The sequence below is a fragment of the Nilaparvata lugens genome, chromosome 10 (genome assembly GCF_014356525.2).
Source record: "Nilaparvata lugens isolate BPH chromosome 10, ASM1435652v1, whole genome shotgun sequence".
NCBI classification, from domain to species: Eukaryota; Metazoa; Arthropoda; class Insecta; order Hemiptera; family Delphacidae; genus Nilaparvata; species Nilaparvata lugens.
The window spans coordinates 8,442,803-8,463,277 of record NC_052513.1 but is presented as its reverse complement, the minus strand read 5'-3'; the positions used below and the strand labels follow the sequence as shown (position 1 = coordinate 8,463,277).

At 30.9% G+C, this 20,475-nt stretch overlaps 1 protein-coding gene across 1 annotated transcript; it reads right to left on the bottom strand.

Moving 5' to 3' along the window:
• Positions 1 to 805: 805 nt before the first annotated feature.
• On the bottom strand, positions 806 to 19,512 carry LOC111052941 (cilia- and flagella-associated protein 251). Its single transcript, XM_039436216.1, has 18 exons — positions 19,501 to 19,512; positions 17,701 to 18,760; positions 17,002 to 17,148; positions 15,055 to 15,158; positions 14,489 to 14,640; positions 13,736 to 13,860; positions 12,940 to 13,060; positions 12,004 to 12,154; positions 10,882 to 11,033; positions 7,687 to 7,830; positions 7,240 to 7,348; positions 6,440 to 6,588; positions 5,762 to 5,907; positions 4,966 to 5,135; positions 4,445 to 4,586; positions 3,349 to 3,438; positions 1,751 to 2,572; positions 806 to 1,118 (listed from the first exon to the last, which is right to left on the bottom strand). The coding sequence occupies exons 2-18, from the start codon at positions 18,739 to 18,741 to the stop codon at positions 969 to 971; spliced, it is 3,915 nt and encodes a 1,304-aa protein (XP_039292150.1). The 5' UTR covers positions 18,742 to 18,760; positions 19,501 to 19,512; the 3' UTR covers positions 806 to 968.
• Positions 19,513 to 20,475: the final 963 nt, after the last annotated feature.

Genomic DNA, 20,475 nt, shown 5'->3' with positions numbered 1-20,475 from the left:
TCCTAGGAGCAATATTATTTTTCTTCCATGAATTGAAAAAACACTGTTTTATTAGTTGACTCCAGCTGAAAATGTGTTGTTTTCAACAAGAAACTTCACTCCTGCAATTAGATTAACAAAACTGGAGTTGACAAATAAAACTGTGTTTTTTAAATTATCTATAAAGAAGTTCACAACATCTATACATAATTAACAATTATTATTTTCCATGAATAATATTTCCGATATGCCAATCATTCTCTTCAAAAATAAAAACTAAGGATAATTATTTTGCACATTATAGCAAGTTCAGGGAAAGTGTACTTAAAAATTATATAACACTTCAGAGATTTGTTTAGTCCTTATTTCTATGAGAAAAACTCATTTCAAATTGAGAAATAACAATATTTGAGAGTCTCAAAAATGTTATTTTTGATGAAATTGGTTATTTTTAGTGTGAGTTTTTCTATTCTATTCTATATTGGCGAGAGTCAAAGGCGTTACGCCAATCCCATACAAAATCAAGATGTATCAAATACAAAATTAGAAATTAATGAAATAAATGTACTTGCAAGATCATTAATTAAGATCAATAAACTGAGTCGATAGAATTCAGTTACTTCTAGTACCGTACCATAGCAGAAAAACAGAATGCATATATTGTTGAATATAGGATTAATTCAAACTCATTTTGGTAATCAATACCATGCTATTGTATTTTACCTGTCAGATAGTTTATTCTCATTTCAAATAATTTTTTCTTAATATCAAATGAGAACATGGGCTATGTTCTTAGAACCAATAATGGTTGGCTTATAAATGATAGGTAATGCTTCAGAATCAATCATAATGATTTGAAAAAGCTTCAATTTTAAATATGAAAATTTTTAATGCTCCTGTGTAAGGTACAAAATTTCAGGCAATATTTATGAAAATATTAATATGTTTTGAAATTGAGCGATCAAAGAATGGAGAAAATCGTCAATCAATCAATAAGTTGTAACAGTAGTAGTCGTTTCCGAAATTAGACTGTTGCTACACGTTGTAGAGGATATGGTATCTTTTTCATTATGTGTCTGGTTATTGGTTTCGATTTCCAGTCCCATCAGCTCTTCAAGAAAAAAATTATAAGTAATTTCCTGAAAAATAAGAAAAGCATTCTATATTGAAATGAATTGAAGAAAAGTGTATATGTTTTTTGTTAAAACATCTTCGATCAAGATAGGAAATCTTGAAGGATTTCTGTAAATATAATAATAGGTACTGTAGTATAGTATATTCCCAATTTATAAATGAAATGCTTCAGCAGATAGAAACATTTGGAAGAAACAATATAATCTTTTTTTCACTTCAATTTCAACCTCTTTAGAGTTTGGCCAACTCTGTTGCCAAAATACACAAGTTGCTGAAATATTGTCGACTATAATTATTACCGTATGTTGTAGTTAATATTATACAATTAATATTTTTGTCATTAGTTATGATGTCATCATTCAAATAATATTTGTCATAAGTTGAGATATTTTCTGGGGTGTTTGAAAGATACAAAAAAACGCTTCAGCATTTCTTTGAGACCAAAAAGATGCTGCATAATTTTTTTCTCAATTTTCAGCTCTGTTTCGAACATATTGGACAAGCTGTTATGTAAATTTCCAGTCCTCATATATATGGTAGACCTTTATAATCTTGAGTTCAGTAAAACAAATACTGGCACTTCCATAAGTGTTTTAAATTTTTGTAAGAATTGATTATAAAAGTTGGAGGAACTTACACTTGGTAAAAACTCGTATCCCTGCTCGGCTTCTCTAGAAGTGGTTGATTGAGGATGGCTTGAAGTTAAAGTAGACAAGATAGTTCTTATTTCTTCAGTCGTCAATTCTTGCCCACTTTCTGCGAGCATTGCAATAAAAGCAGTCTTATCAATTGAAGCAGGAGATTTGTTGAAGCAAGGGTTCGAACGTTGTTTGGCCAATTTAGTGAACGCTTTCCTCACTTCCGTCTCTCTTATGCCCAACGTCGGCTTATGGTTCAAATAAAGTTGAACAACAAAATCAAAATCAAGCGTTATCTGGTGGTCAGTTTTACCATGGTGTCTTCTTCTCACCTCGCTGTAAATGCTCGCTTTTTCGCTTGTCGATGGAAAATAACCGACAGAATTCAGAAACTCGAATAGATCACACAGATGAATGCGGTTGCTCACTTCTCGTTTACTCATCATTAGTTCACCCTCGTGTACTAGTTGGAAATAGTAGAAATAGTCTTTGATTTCATTCATCAACCAGCCATCCCTGCCGCCTTCCAGCATTGAGTAGTAGGGCTGCAGACCTGTTCCGCCATAGAAAGCTGATAGTTGTACGGCCAAAGGGTCTATTTCCCAGATGAGCAGAGAGTCGTCGTATTCGCTCAACGTGAACAGGTATCTGTTGTCCGAGCTGACACTCATCTGTTGGATTTTGGTTGGTGAGCCGAGCACCGCCAAACATTTGTAAGGATTTCCATCAATGGGAAGGGAGTGGAGGCCAATTTCGTTATTTGTAGCATAGACTAGATACTTCGGTTTCTTTTCTCCCCTCACATAATCTGGTGGTAGAATCTGAGGGAAAATCCGATATCAAACAATTCATTATAAATTATATATATATATATATATATTATATATATATATATATATATATATATATATATATATATATATATATATATATATATATATATATTATATATATATATATATATATCTGTAAACTTAATCTAAAGTATGCTATAGTTATTCTATTGAAACTGGACTCGCTACTGCATATGAGTCTCTCAACTCTTTTATTAGTATCGTTGAAGGTGATAGATTGGGTCCAATAATTTAATTATTGAATGAAGTAGAGAAAAGCTTATACTTTTCCACTTTTGGAAAGACTGAAATAAAATTAGTTTATCAATAAAATTTGTTGAACGAGAATTGATATTGTGGAATTTTTCCATAATTGAAAAAACAGTTTTATTTTTGTCATCCACTACAACGTGGATGTGACAAAAAACTGTGTTTTTCCAATTAGTTTATCAACATTCAGCAAAATATGAAGTAAAATTTAGGGTAGGCATACATTGTTATATCAGAGAGTACACAGTAAGTGTAGATAAAGGCCTTGAGGATTTACTGGAAGATACTGTATAGAGTATAGTAGGCCTATAGCCTACTCTCTGTTTACAAGTTCTATTTTTTACAACTTTTTCCTTTTTACAACTTCTGTTTTTTGTCTTTTCCACTCAAAATTTTCAATGCTGAGAATCAGTAACTTCATAATGATATAATTATAGTTTGATTCATAAAATGTTAGTTATTTATATGAATTTTTCGAAAATGTTGCTTTTTACCTTCATGAAACGGACAGGTGAACTGTGATATGGCGCTTGCAGGGTTTTCACACACTCCTTTGTTAGAGTTGAGCAGATTTGGAACTTGAACTGAAAAAGGAATTTAATTTCAATTTAATTCAGTAACTCTTTTGGGACAAATACAACAGACATACTCTACTTCGAAAATAACTAATTACGATGACCGCCACTGATGAGGTTATGCGGTCTGCCTCAAAACAATGATTAGCAGCCCTTTTATAAGATTTATTCATATTTTGAAAAAATATGTTTGACAAAAAAGTAAAATTATTAAAAATCAATGTTTTTTATATATAGTATCTCACGATATTTTTGACAAAATTTTGACTTGGACCAATATCAACTGTATGATATATGGCAGCTTTAGTGATATGACACCGCTGGGTATTAATTAATTATATTGTTTGAAATAATCTTAGCTTACAACTGACATGCAAAGCAAACAGAGACTGTTGCATTGTTGTGGCAGACTTTGGCCGCATGCCTTGGCAAGCAGTGAAACTAACCCCCAGCTGTGTCCTGTCACTAAAGCTGTCATATCTCAGTTTGATATTGCTCCAATCCTAGAACATTAGGTACCAATCGATAGGTGATTAAAAGTACTAGAAAAAGGTATTCTTTTAAAACCAACGGTTTCTGAGTTATTCAAGAAACAAAATTTTAAATGGCCGCCATTTTTTTATGAATTTGAAAAAATCATCATAATTTTTTGTAGCTTTGTCTAGTTGTTATAAATGATTGTGCGAACTTTCAATTTCGTATGTTCAACCATCATTTAAAGAAAAAAAATTGTGAAATATGCAAAATGGCTGCTGTGTGAGAAACTGAAGACTTCTGGACAATTTAAATATTATATTTAGATATGTTTCTTACCCAGGAACAATGCCCAAGTATTGGTAGGCAGTTCGTAAACACCCTGTAGAGTATTCATTCATAAAAACTAAGTTATATTCTCTAACATAAACTCATTCACTATATTTACATGAGTTGAGCTTATCTCATCTCTTCTGGAGGGTACGCGGGTTTCCACTAATGAACAATATCAATATAGTTTTGATGACATTTTTTCACTAACCTTCGAATTGGCGAGCAAAACAAATTCTTCGCCATGAATTTTATCAACAATAATTCCTTCTGGTTTGTAGTATGGAACCAAGGTGAGAGGTCTCGCCCTCTCATTCATTGTTTCAGATACACTTATTTCGATGTCATCTCCACTGCAAGAAAATTTTAAGCTAATCAATTATTTTGATTATTTTTATACTATTTTGTATTTTTGAGAATGATAATACTGCTCTTTCACAAATTTGATTATTCCATGAGTTTAAGTAATGCAATACTATTGAATAAAAAATGGCCATAACTGAGACATTATTTTGCTATTTTTTTAGAGTTCACGCTTCTGAAATTTGAACCCTTTAATCTCAATATGAATGATAATATATATAAACTGTAAATTGAGATGATATTTTGTAAGTTTATCACAGCAACTGTTGAATTGTACCCAATGAATATATTATAAGCAGGTTTCTTCAAATCGGAGTAGGTACCTTTAAAATTAACTGAAAATAGGGATAGGGAACCAATTGAACTTACTCATTCCCAAGAAAATAAGTAGCAAGTTTGCCATCTTCTCCAATTGAAACTAAATTACTGTTTTTGTCAGTGAAAACCAGGTCAGTGACATTCTCATAATGAGATTGATACCGACCAAGGAAAATCTTTTTTCCTGAAACGGAGTACAAAGATACGCTTTTCTCATCGTCCTGCAAAACATGAAAAATGGAAGAAATATGAGGAATTTTTAGAAATATTTTGTGTTAGAAAAATTACATATATTATTAGGCTTACAACAGATGAACCCGACCTAAAGGACAATTCAGTACCTACAGTTAATTGAAGAGATAATAAAGTTTTTAAACAAGCAACGTTACACAATTTTCAGATAATTTTAAAATTGTTTTTAACCTATTGTTTTATCGTATTCTTCTTACTTAACCAATGAAAAGCTGAAATTTTGAGTTAAATATGAGAATAAATTTACTACAAGGTCAATAAAAGTATTCAAAATAGTCATTTTTTGAGAGTTCTAAAATACATACCGTATCCTGAAAAATAATAAATATTTTCAATATTTCTCATAACGTGTAGAGTAATATTTTGCAAAAAAGTGACGACAGGAAAGAATGAAATTTAGATAATTTATAGTCTTGAAGCTCAATCCTTTTCATAATCAACTTAATAGCATGTTATCCTAATTTGAAGGATAATTTTATGAATAATCTTAATCACTCTTCCATTTCAAGCAGAAGACGAGTACGGGAAGAGTACGGTACCGTACTTGCAGATTCGAATAAGCAGGAAAATGTCATATGAATTTAAATGTTCTCACCAAATGTGCTAAATAGTTACAGTTTTTGTCAAAAACTATATTTCTTATAGCTGTTTTTGAATTATTGAACGATTCCTGTTTTGCCAATAACACAGAATCGTGAAAATGTAGTGAACCATCTTCGAGACCAACTGCTAGTTCCAAACCTGAAAAACATTAAACTTTATATGATTAAAAATTAAATTTTTTTTTCATATGATTAAAGAATAGGCTACATGCATTTTTACAGTAAATCTATCTCTTCATCATTAGGCTACTGATTTGATCAATCTTCAATCCCTGAAATTAATTTTCAGCTAGGATGAAATAATAGCTCAATGAATAAAATGACATAACAGTGAACAACAATGAATTGGGTGGCGCTTTAAACCTTTCGTTTCTTAATTTTGTCAGAAAATACAGATATTTTTAGTTCCTACAATAGAATTTTCTACCGCAACAAAGTGATTTGTGTAAAATCTGAAGGAATTAAATAAAAAATGCTTAATAGTTTTTATTTTATGTCCTTGCAGTGTAGAGAAAAAAGCAAATGAATGAGGGTAGCTCACATGGAGCTAGGAGAAGAGAAAAATAGAAGAATGAATAAATTATTGGTCAATTTACATTCGTTTAAATTCATTTTCAATATTCAATTACTGTACTCTCATGATTTTCTTTAGAATATAAAAAATCACTAACCTAGATTTCCTATTCCAATACTTGTGACAGAGCACTTCCAATTTTTTTCTCTTTTGTCTTCTTTCACGGTTGTCTCCACAAGGACAGTTTGATTTATGAAATCATACAAGTAGATGACTCCATTTTGAGTTCCAACATAGATAAAATCTCTGGAATACACAATTTACAATATAATTCATTCAGTTGTCTAATTAAAAAAAAAATTGTATCGCCTAATAAGATGAGTGATGTGAATATAATGAGTTCTGTTGTAGTCTATGTAAGGGCCAAGCCATATGAGGTGTTTTTCAGGCGTTTTTACACTGGCGGCGGACGAGTTGTTGGCAGGGCAGAAAGCTTTCCGATTGGCTGATTACCAGCTGATTCTCAAAGGCCAACCTAAAATGAGTTGATAATCAGGCAATCGGAGAGCTGCTGATTAGGTTGGCGCTTAGGAATCCAGCTGATAATCAGTCAATTGGCTCCCTGCCGTGCTGACTCGTCCGCCGCCAGTGCAAAAACGTCTGAAAACGCTTCATGTGGCTTGGCCCTAATTCCTGAATGAGTCTGATAGGGTGATGAGATACGGTAGTAAAAAATAGACTCTCATTATTAGGCCTACCTAGCGGTATCATAGGAGGTAAAGAAAAACGTGAATTATGAATGGTCATGAATACGACCTCCAAAAGAATTCAATTATTTTTCCCATTGAAATAATATGGATATTGCAAAAAAATCTACCAACATTTCATTCAACGAGACAAATTTCAGCTTTTTTCAAGATATCAATTATCTAAAGAAAACGTTGAATTATATCTTACTTATTTGTATGGCAAGCAATAGATGTCATAGGTTCAAGTGTTGCAGAAAATATTTTCTTGTATTCTTGTTCTTCACATTCCATTTTAAAAATATCGCCACTCTTTGTAGCTGTAATCAATTAATAATATGTAACATACTCAATCACCGTCGTGCTATATGAAGAAAAATGACAAGTCATAATCTCAAATAAATAGAATCAGCTAAATTAATTACAATAGCATATAATTTATCACAATTTATAATGTTATTTATGAATTAATTACAATAGCATAATTTTTCACAGTTTATAATGTTATTTATGAACTGTAACCCTTTTTAGCTCTTTTTGCAATTCAGATTCCTCATTCCAATAATACATTCAAGAAAGGTACTTCCACTAGGCTTCCAAGTTTTGTACCAGCCACTAATTATTTGAATAAAGAATAAAATGATGGCTAAGAACTTACCCACTATGAACATCTTCATTAAGAATATCTTGCTAAATATTTTTGTGACACCTGGATTTGCACACTTGGAAGCTCCATCTGAAGTTACCACGTTAGAAATATAAGACCCCCTACCAAATTCTTGGTATCCTCTTGGCCATGATACTGGAAGTGAAATTATAACTTTCAATAATCCAATCATTCAAATTATAAGATCAATCCCAATTTGAAATATATCAATATTTTCAATGGTGAAGAATGAGTGGAGGTCAGAATTTAGGAAGCTCTTAGGATTATTTTTGTATGGTTACTTAATTTTTCTGTTGTTAAACTATTTTGTATATCAATTTATATTACACTACTGCATTACTAAGTTCCTATTATGATTTTAATGGTACTTTAATGTATGACTTCAAACAAAATATGGATAGCATAAATTAATTTCAAAGAATTATTATAACCAATGTTACCCCTATTGTAGGTATATTATTTCAAACACTACTAGTTTCGGCGATGATGCTATTATTATTAAAGGCGGATATCTCAAAAACAATTAACGATATAAAATATTTGACAAATGGAAATTGTAAGAAATTTCATAAGCTTTAATTTTGTATGGGATGTTAATGTCTGTAAGACGAATACCGTAGTTTTCGAGATATATTCGAAAAACAAAATAGTTACCTTTAAACCACTATCTTATCACAGTGGGTAGGGTTGAGATTTTTATATGTTAACCCCCCTACTATCCAAAATAGAGTTGCGTGGTCAAAAGTTGTCTTTTCCCCTATTACATTATTTTGAGCATTTGGTGCTTAAAATATATAGTCCAGTCAATATAGACATATGAAAAAGAGGGTTTGCTTGCAATTTATATTGTAGTTCTGTTTTTTAATAAATTGTTCGGATATACATAAGAGAAGTCCAGAACCAATTTTTTCATGCAAAATTTGAACATAGAAATTAGTGTAATTTTTTGTTTATTAAAATACTGGTTAAAGTACACTTATTTATTTATTTATTTATTTATTAGAACAGTCACAAACACGATATTTGGAAAGAGAAACAGGCAATTGCCCAAAACTTCTTCAATTCCTTGATTTTGGCACATAAATAGTCCAAAGTGAGGTTAAGTTTAAAATTTCTGTTTTCACCAAAGATTAACACTCAGAGAATACGTATTCGAGATATGACTGATGAATTTTGAATTTCGAAGGGTTGATAAGAGCCGAATTATCAGGGGTGAATTTTCTATTTTTTCTATAATGTGATTATTTTTTTCTTGTGAGGTATGATTTTGAACCACCTTGACGAGCCGAGAAGAATGAGCTGTAGTACGATGAGATCTGATAATTGTGTCAAAAGTTATGAGTGTTTGAAATGTTGGTCCTTTAAAGGTCCCCTTATGCGCACCTCTCCACTAATTTGAGTGATCTATAAAAATATAGATAATCTATATGAAATAGAGAGCTCTACCTGGTCTCAGATTGTAGAGCACAAAATCACGCCTAGAGGGATTTTGAATTATACATTTTATTTGTAACAATCGGAGGATATTGTTAATCAAAAACTAAAATTCAAAATTAATTTTTTTTCTTGAAATTTTACTCATTTTTGAAAAATTATAACTCAGTACTCATTGAAGATTGAGAGTTCCGAATGATCTCATTTTATTTAGAATTTTATACCTAATGTAAAAAAGTCAAAGATAATTTTTTTCTGTCCGATTGCAGGATTTGGTGGAAATAGCTGAAAACTGTAGAATGAACCGAGAATACGAGGTTTTTGGGCCAACTATTTATGGCACAAGGAAATTCTGCATGAAAAAATTGGCTGTGGACTTCTCTTATGTATTCAAACAATAATATTAAAAAATCAGAACTTCAATATATAAATTGCAAGCACCAATAATGTACTTGGATGGATATAGTGATTGAATCGTGCTACTGTGTTATCTGCACAGTCTTTCTCCGGGGTTATCTGTATTATGCGGCCCTGGTAGCTCGTCCAGCAAAACATTCACTGCCGACTGTGGGCTGTCACGGCATGACTACGAAGAGGTCCGTCGTTTTGTACGGTTTTCTTCTGTGGAGTGGCAGTAGTCTAGTGGTTTAGACGCTTGCTTCGGAAACTATAGTGAGTGACTCGGGTTCGAATCTCAGCAGGGCAAGACATTTTTGACTGGCCACTTCTGTTTCAGATAAACAAGTAAAAAATTTGTTTACTCGAGACTTGTCCCTCTACTCGAAATATCAAGCCTTGATAATGACATTATCGCCGAAACTAGTCGTGTTTGAAATAATAATATAATTATATAAGGGTATTAGTAATAATAATTATTCTTTGTAATTAAACATTCAAGTATAGCTGTATCAAAATGCCTTAGAATATTAATCAATCAATCAATCAATAATTTTATTCAATTCAACACAAAATACATAAAAGACATCAAAATACAAAAAATCACAATCAAAAATAAGTTTCTAATAAAATACAAAAACAGGCTTCATGGTGGGGTGCTGAAAAGGAAAAAAGAGGAAAAATACCTAGTCAATTATGGTTTCCCATGTAATAGGCAGGTACAGGGTATAAAACTTATACTCATCTCATACTTTAAAAATCTTTAAAGTGTAATATTTATTTTGTCTAAGTTTATTTATCTTTGTAACTCGTATTTTTTTGTAACTGGGCACCCGCCGAAAAACCTTCGGGTTTGGCAGGACCCTCAGTTGTTTGTATTGTGAATAAAACAAATAAATAAATAAAAAGAGAAGGAGAACAGTAGTTAGAGCAGAAACTACTGTTTGCCTTTTCGTTTAGATACATATTTGTTGAAAGTGGAATAAACTATTTTTATGTTTATTAACTGGAATTTCAGAAAAGAGTCATCTTTGGAAACAGGAAGTCTGGAAACTGTTATTTTAATTAATGCATGATGAGGTAAAATGCGAATTTCAAGAAATCGAATGAAGAAATTGAGATTAGAAACAATAGTTTATTTTAATAAAACTTGGAATGGATTGAACATACATTTTTTATAAAAAGGGTACTGTAGGATTATTTTAAAACTAACAAATCAAGTAGCCCCAATGAAATACGTTATTAAAAAATTATAGTTTTGAATGAAAAATCATGAATGTCTCGTAATAATTCATGCTCTTCTACTCATGCTCTTACTCTTCTCATAACTAGGCCTATGTTTCTGCTTTAATTTACCTCGTTTTGGATCAGCATTTTTCTTCAACCGTTGAGGACAGAGTTCTACAAAATTCAGCGGTTGCTTCAAGCTTTCCTGGCACCAGAACAATAATCTCAGGGTGATATCATAAAAGCTGATAACGCCTTTCTCATCCGCTATCACTATTAGTCTGCAAATAATGTTTGTAGGTACTAAAAATTATTCCATGCCCTGCTATTATACGGCGGTTATTCTAAATGATGGACCCATTTTCAAAACTGGGTATTTATTAAAGTAAAGATGCAAAATGGACAATCTTTATACCAATGGAAAGAGAAAGTTTCAAAGTTTTTTTTTAATAGGCCTACCTTGCAAGTGTTCAATGTGGTCTCCGGCTGCTGCACAATCAGCGGAACCGTATCACTGCTGCCATGCACTCAATAATACCAGATACGTTTTCTCGCGTGTGGGACGAGTTTGGTTACCGCATAGATGTTTGCCATGCAGCAGCCGGAGGCCACATTGAACACTCGTAAGGTATTATAAAAACTTTGAAACTTTCTCTTTCCATTGGTATAAAGATTGTCCATTTTGCATTTTTACTTTAATAAATACCATATTTTGAAAATGGGTCCATTTTAGAATAACCATATTGTGTAAGCTACGAAAATTCATAGCAGAAAATTATTTTTAAAGTATTTTCCAAGCATAATATATTTTCAACTTTTGTACTAAATAATGTAACTCATGGTAATCACTTGATTCTCTAATATAGTCATAATATGCCATTTCATTCAGAATCCACATGACGTTAAATCTTCAATTATCATATTAAATTTGACTATGAGTGTTACTAAATATTATTATAGTTATATATAGTGCCGGTATAATGAAAAAACCTGACTACCGAAGCCTATAACTTATCCTATAAAAGTGAATACCGTATGTACGGAATGATCAATAATTATGCGAAAAATTCATACTTGAATGGTCTTGGGATAGAGTTCTTAATTCCTATGAAGATTCAAAGTAATAATCTTCCCAAAATAATTTCAGTTGAAAATTTATAAGTTTACAGTATATTGATGTGTATATTTTGTTCAAAAAATATAAAAAAGAGAATATCTGATAAGGTTTGTTTGATAAAAAATAAATCTCACCGTCTTCTATCCTGAACGCATTTTATTTCATTGATACTCCAATTTTTCAATCGTATTATTTCAATGTATTCTTTGTTATTACTAACATTGGTGCCGCTGTCAGTTTTGAATGATTTTTCGAATGACACATCACTCCAAAGAACAACATATCCTGGAAATGAAACGTTAGCTATATATTTCCAGCTAATTCCTAGTTGGTAATTTTTATTCTTCAGTTAATTTTTTAATATAGGTATGCAATTCCTGTTATTTATAGTAATCATATAAATATGGATAGCCTTCTGCAACTTCACGCGGGGTACAGTGGACTCAGTCTATTTCAATCAAATAATATAACAATCCGATAAAAAATTATTTCTATCAAATATTATACGGTAATTTCATATTAATGAAGAATTTGACTTTGAATAATAGAATTAAAGTGCTGCAATTTATAAAAAAAACTTTAAATATCTCCACTGCAAGCTAAAGGTGAATTCTATTTGGAGAAATAATGTGCATTTCTTTGGATTAAGGTGTCAGTAAAAATAGAAAAAAAAACAAAATATGTGGTTCCTTGTTTTATTCTGTTATGAGAATAATGCCAAGGTAACTCACCTATCCGAGCTCAGAATATCCGAGTGTAGTAGGAGAAGTTTACATTTCAGCATATTTTTCGAATTAAGATACATTTTACAATATTATATTGTAATATATTATTCATAACGAGGAAGTGTAACCCATGCTTTGCAACAGCCAATTAGTGTTAAATAGTTCCATACTTATGATTAAAAGTTTTATCCTATCAACTTTTTACCGTACAATGAGTTATACGAAAAAACAACTATTGACAGGTAAGTTCTTACTCGTTCTTTGAGAATTTGTCATATTCTGATAATGTCGGATTTTTAATAATAAATGTTTCTTTGGAAATTTCAATATGAATCTTAGTGTTACCTTTTGTGGTGGCAGTATAGGCCAAATGAGTTCGTAGGCCGTAAGTACTACTGGTAAACTGTCCACAAACTTTCAACTTTCTATCTTCCTTTGGAAAGTGCTGGTGCAAACGTTTTTCATTCTGCAATTTTTTTTCAATAGTCATCTGAATATTATAATGATAGATGCTTTAATACTGCACATAGTATAGCAGCGTGCATTATAAAAAATTATATATTGATCTTTGTAATCAACTCAAGACAATTTTTCCTGGTATCTACGAAGAATTTTTATTATAAATACATTTTGGAAATTCGAACTCCACGGTAACATCAGCGATTATTTCTTATGTGTGATGAAACCTCATAGAGCTCAATTCTCATCTGACATTGATGGTTTATTAATTAATTTTAGAGTTTTTTCTAACAAGAATTCAAAATATATGAAAACAGAAGAAGCCTGTTGTAATAAAGCGAAATAAAATGTAGGAGATTACAATGGGCCGCGCACGTACTCAGAAGAGGAGAAAAGTTTTAGCACCCAACCCTCCTGGAAGAAGACCCCGTGGGAGACTCAGACAGATATGGGGGCTTTTTGGCGGCAACAGGCTAAGACTGACATAGAGAGGCTTGAAGCGGCAGAAAAAGATGCTGAGGATCGAACTACGTGGAGGCAGTTTGTTGGTGCGGCCAAATATCAACTTATAGATGGCCCTGAGAGTAAGGTGAGTAAGTAAAAGTAAGTGAGTAATTATTATTGTTATAATATGTTCTATAAAGTTGTTAGGTATATTTATATTGAATGAATAGTTGCGTACCGCATTGTAAGTGACAAAGACAGTTCTGTCATCGAATGTGCACATCAAGTAGTGGGCGTGGTCCGGGTCAGTATCCAGTCTTCTGATTGGCGAGCAATCACAATCAGTTGGAAGCAGAAGCGTAGCTACGGATAAAAAAAATCAGAAAAATTTCATTCACTATTACCATCAAGCTATAACTTTACTTAGTAAATATTCAAACTGTTTTTCAAGATTCATTAAATAAAAAGTTGCTTTGATCTGAAGAAGAATATAGCAGTACCTATTCTGTGATAGCAGTATGGAGAGAGCAATTAATGAAAAAGTAATAAACATTGTTATTGAACATCATTGTAAAATATTACAATACGAGTAAATTATTAAAATAATATGGAATAGTTTGAACAGTTGTACATTGAAGGGTAGCCTCAATCACATCTAACAAATCTAAATTTGATGGTTTTGAAAATTGGGCTATATCAGGTATAAATTCAATAATTAATTGTTAGTGGCAAATATTTGAACCTGTTCAATTTTTTCTCATAAATTCAATTTAAATTTATTCATTATATTCTCAATCTGCTGTATCGTAATTAATATAAACTGAAATCATATTTCCAGAATATAGGATCAATATAATGTTATATAGTTATAGATAGTTTATAATTTTGTATAAATAAGATATTATAGTTCGTATTGAACTGAATATTAAGAAAACATCAAAGGACAAAAATACAATAATTGAAAAATATTATAAAAAGAAGGGGAGGTCACCTTCAGGAAATGTATCTCCCTTACTCCACCTCCAAATCATTAGAACTTGTTCTTGCCCGGCCGTCACGGATAGCAAGTACTGCGAGTCTGATGTGAAGGCCACCCTCCTTGTACCCCTTTGATGAGGTGAAAAAATCGTATGTAGAGGGAAACTGAAGCAGAAAATATTTTATTCTGCTGTGAAATTTTACAAAAAGCAATAGGCCTACGCATTGTCAACAACTGAATATTTAAAAACATATAATATAGTTATATATGATAGGCTACTAAAATCTGAATATTATTTGATACTGTAGAATAATCTAATCAACAATATATTTTCTTGACACAAGGAAAGGAAATTTCTATGTTCACAATGAAATAGACTGAACCTAGTAAATTCTGAGTAGACCTAGAAAAAATAAGTAAAAAATTTGATTTTGGGAAGTTACATAAAATGTTAAGTTCTATAATAATTATTGTTACAACTTAAATGTTAAGCAGGGTAATTAGATACGATAATTTTATTCTAATAATTATCACATTACAGATTAAAGAAACGTAGGCTAATAACATATTATACGCACCCATTTATTAAATCCCATATGACAATCGAGTTGTCAGGACCTATATCAGCAGAAGCCAACCATTGTCCTGTCGGCTCATTGCACAAACAACTCACCAAATTTCGCTAAAACAAACGTTTTTATCAGCATTCATCTTTAAAGAAATTCATAGAAATATCGAGGTATTTATTCTACGAATTAAGTTTGTAATTTGTTTTAAAATTTATTTATTCAACTTTTATTTGAAAAAAAACTATCAGCTATTTTCTCCAATAAATCAGACAAGACAAATTATGGGCTTAAATCAGCTATTGATAGAGATCCATACAGTGTTCAGATTGGAGTTACAATAATTCGTTTGAAGATCAATTTTTGTCAAAAAACTTCTGCCAATTGAGTTTTCAATTATTTTAACAAATATTAGGAAAGAAGAAAAATAAAGATAAAAGAAAAACAAAAAAGAGATATACTGATGCATACTGATTCATTTTAGAATAAATAATATTGATAGTAATTTAAATTTAAATATTTTTTGAATGGTTGCTAAGCAATGTTGAGTAAATATTAGCTTTGCAGGTTTTATAAAAAATAAACAAAAACATTCATATTTTGACATGCACTCCTATACATAATATTTTTTAATTCAAAGAGAACAAAATTCCAAGTAAATTAATTTTTTTCTAATAGTTATCTAATTACTCTATTTGAAAAATGTTACTTTTTGTTTTTATAATATTATTCCTTATTGCTTGCTTTAATATTCAACGGATTCGCAATAAACTAGAACAAAACGGATTTCAACTTCAGCAACCAATAAGTAGTCTGTTCACTTTTGCAAAGAAACACATGAATAAGGGGGTCAACAAGCACTTTAATACAACGGGGGATCAGTGTATTTTTAATGCTCAAAATAGAGTGCCAGGACTAATTGAAAAAGGTTGTGAATTTTATGATCAGAAGACATCACTTGATAATATCTCAGATATAATGGAATTATCAAGTATTGAATCTCAAGAAGATATGAGTTTGGAAGATATTCTAGAAGAAAAATCAAAAGAAAGCTCATTGGTAGTTGACGGTTCTGATTGGGGCGAATTGGAAGCTACTCAACAAGATGAACTGGTCCACTCTGATGATTATGTGCTAGTTGATATTGAAGAATAAAATGTCACAGCCCAAATGAAACAAAAGTTGTCAGGCGAATATTAAACAATACATTTTTTGAACTAGGGGAATTATTAGATACGGTAATAAATTAAAAAAAAAACACTGTGTTCTTCTTTTTCTATTATTCTTAGTAGGTAGGTAGGTATACTGCATTACTTTTACTAAAATTAATTTGGAATGAAATGAAACAAGTAGCCAAGCATTGCCACTATTTGTAGGAGTTCTACAATAATTTATGCATATTTATACAGTGATCCAATCATCTCGCAGCCAAGCAGTAATACTGTAATAATCCTCAACTATAAGAGGGAATTGAAATTTAATGAACAGAGTTGAAATTCAATCAATTTGAAAAAAATTAAGTACCTAGCTAATGAAAAATACAACTTGAAAAATTGAATAATATATCAATTTAAGTAGCCTAGGCTTAATTGAGGAAATAGAATTTCGGATGAACAAATAAAATAAAATAATCTGTTGTGAAATTTGGGATTTTCTCATATTTTTAAAGCTACAGTAGTTTACCGAGATAAAATAGGAAATATTTTCAAAAATATTTATATTCAAGCCAGAAAGTACCTATATCTTATTTTAAAATAAGTTAGGTACAGTAAGAGTTTGTCATAGACTACGGTACCATTATATTTTGTAATTTGTATGACAATAAAGTTAAAAAAAATCATAATTTGTCTGTAATAAATTTAAAAATCAGCAATAACATCAGTGGTCTATTATTATTGTAAATGCTACCTACTTACACAATTCATAATGTTCAAATTATTGATTTTTTGCATTACTTACATGTCCTTGTAATATGATAACTTTCTTTGACAGAACTGAATATAACATGCAAGAATGAGAACAAGCAAGACCAAGTTGTATGTCACCTTTAACATTTAAACAAAGGATTCTAAGATCTTTGTTGTAGCCATGTGCATTTACTAGAGTCTGAAATTAGAAAAATAATACATTATAAATACAGTAAAAACTTCTCCTATTTGAATTGATGAAAAATAGATAGGTATGAAAGGATGGAATGGAAAAAACGATTGGACCTGCTAGTAGAAAATAATTTGAAAGTCTAGAGGATTTACCGTACCAAGGATTACAGAATATAGAAGTATCAGTAAGCAAGCACACAAGTCAGAAGAGTATTCTTACCGTACCGTAGTAATAGCTTTCTATGTACTTGGGCCTATATAATATATCAATATAAATTGAGATGTGGTTTGATTCCAATATAGAAATTTGTTCCTAATTGGATAATTCATTCATTTCATTTGCATTTATTGTATAAGCTTTCGTCTCTTTTGAAATGTTCAATGATCAGCTTGATGATTTGTAAATTTTATTACTTTTCTGATTGAAACTTAAATCCTCATTACATATGTAATGAGGACAACAGACAACACAGACAAATGTTTTTAAATAAAAAACTTAATAATTTGAAAAAAAATATTTGAACAAGAACTGAGTGCGAGAGTTATGCACAATACTTACAAACGGTTTTAATGTTGCACGTTCAATAACGTCTTTCTTCCTCTGATTCATCAGAGACTCAATCTCAGTAACTAATTTAGACTCCTCAGATTTCCACAAGAAACTTCTTTTCGCAACACGCTTTTTAGCTTTTTTCCTTTCCTTTTCCATTTTTTTCTCAGACTCCGTCTTTTCTATCTCCATTCTTCTATGTGACTTTGCTAAACGTATTGAGTCCTCCAAATCCTGGGTTTTCTTGTCAAAAGTTGCAAATGTATTATCAATAACGTTTTCCAAAATGTCTCCCATGAAACTGCTATTATCTTCGCGAGCTTTAGTCCCAGACGTTCCATCTAAAACGTTATTTTCCAAAGTAAAAGATGAAAAAATATTCTCCTCTTCATCAGTACCAGGAGAGCCATCATGTATCTCCAAATTGTCAATTATTTGAGAATCACTTATCAGTGAATCGTCGCCAATTTCAAGATCTTCGTCTTCATCACTAACTATCAGAGAATCATTTTCATCTTGCAGGTGCAGAAATTTGTTAAAACTTGAAGCAATAAATGGCTCTTTCTGATCACTCTGTTCATCCACACTACTGTTTCTATTTACAATGTCTCTTTCGAACTCATCAGAAATTAACTCACTATTTTCTTGCTCTTTTCCTGATATGTCAGAAATTCTCCATTTGACATTAATTTCACTTTGCTCCTGAAAATCATTCTCTGATTTCAATGCTAGAGAAGGCTCAGATCCTTCCAATTCACTGCCGGTGCCTGCAAAATATGAATCACTCGATCGATCTTCTATATCGTCATCAAATTCGTATTCTTCATCCGTCTCAATCCTCAATTCCATTCCGTTATTATCCTCTGAGCCTTCAGAGTGCAAATTTTCTCTGGATTCAGTAGCAGTGATTTCCTCATCAGAGACTTTCAAATTTTGCTCATCACCCAGCTTTTGTTCTAAATCATTTCCCAATAATGTTGAATCTACAATTTCAGGATCGTCTCCCCGCTCTTCCTCTATTGGTGGCAATAGCAAACTATCAGATTCCATGTTAGTATCTACTCTGGTTCTGAAATAAAATGAAATGTACAGTAAGCAATATTTTTTTAGTAGTCTCAACGTAAGTTAATAAGTTTTAAGCTACGGTATCTTTTTTCCACTGTTTTTTTTTAATTGTTGTTCCGTTGAGGTTGAAATGAATAAATAAATACCTATTTAATCATTCTTGTTAAAAATTGATCACTAAACTGAAAATCCGAGAAATATTGGACACAGATATATAGAGAGAAGTATATTATTCCATATAAAATCGAATCCAATAAAAAAATGTCATGGGATGTACGGTATTTATCAATAGTATCAGAAAATAGAAAAGAAGCTAGCTATAAAATTAAAAATATAGATAATTATAGGTACTTAATTAAAAATTATTAAATAAGCAATAATATGTTCTAATAAAGTTTTTCAATAGAGCAACTTAAATTTTTAATCAATTAAAAAGTACCGGTACCCTTTTTTCAATTAAAAAACCACTTAAATATAACACTCAACAACTAGTTTTGGCTTTCAAGCCATTTTTCAAAAGCCGGTTCTAGTTGTTATTTTTTAATTAAGTGTTGATATAATTATAAAAGTTATGAGAAAAAGGGTACTATATGAAATTATTTCTCTATTAATAAAGCAATAGTATATATTTTTTAATTTATTCCAATTATGAAAAAAGTTCAATGTAATGTGCTTACTTACCGGTACTAAGTAATAGTTTATATTAATCCTTTAAAAACAAAATAGCAACTGTTCTTCAGGTACTTGGATAAGGTATGCAGAATGTTTGTAAGTATAACGTTAATAGAGTAATATGTTATCAGGATTTTTTTTAATAATAACAGTTTTTTTTAACGGAAAGCAATAGTGTAATATGTGATCGAATAAATAGTAAATGAACAAGCACGTCAGTGACTAGTCCAATTCAATTTCAAATAAACTGACCATATTCAAAATCGATATATACTGCATTAAAGCTGAGCTTGTATCACTGGGAAATGGGAGATTAGTTAACCTGAAAATTTTATATGATTAGGTATTTGTTGATAAAATAACAGTTGTTTTAAAAATACTAATTTTTTCAAAAAAATTCCTCTTTATCAGGAAAAGGAATTCCAACAAGTAGTAGGCAAGGCTATGCAAGTAAATCATGGAAAGATTTATTGATGAATATAATTTATAAATTTGAGCATGTCCATGCATTCTGTAATCAACACACTATATTATAATCATTAGTGTACAAACATCATCATAGCCTATCAATGACTTGAGATAGATATAGGTACCGTAATCAGTATATTCACCAATAATGAAAATGAACAAGAAGTAGGTACTGATGAGTAAAAAGTGGTTAAGTCACAATATGTCGATTTTAAATATTCTCCACATCTTATTCAGAGAAATTTGCTCTTTTTTTGGTATAGAAGATTTAAGTCTATGTGGTAGTATTGTTTTAGAGTTATTCTCATGGTAAAATGGATACATCTCAGAAAAAAACATTCATGTTTGATAAAAATGATACAAGTCAACTCATAACTTTCAAGAGAATGAATAGGTACGGTATTGATATAAATGATACTAGTCAACTTATAACTTTCAAGAAAATAAATATGTACCGTACGGTATTGATTGGGATAAGTCAACTTATCCCCTTCAAGACGCGGCAATAAGGTATTAATATAAATGATACCAGTCAACTCAAATTAAGATCAAAAAGGGTTAAGTCATAAAATACTTCGA

Coding starts and splice junctions, on each gene's coding strand:
- LOC111052941 (XM_039436216.1), bottom strand. CDS start 18,741: ATGGAATCTGATAGTTTGCTATTGCCACCAATAGAGGAAGAGCGGGGA. Junction 7,349..7,686: donor AATGAAGATGTTCATAGTGG/GTAAGTTCTTAG, acceptor AATTGATTACAG/CTACAAAGAGTGGCGATATT. Junction 4,587..4,965: donor ACTTATTTTCTTGGGAATGA/GTAAGTTCAATT, acceptor ATTTTCTTGCAG/TGGAGATGACATCGAAATAA.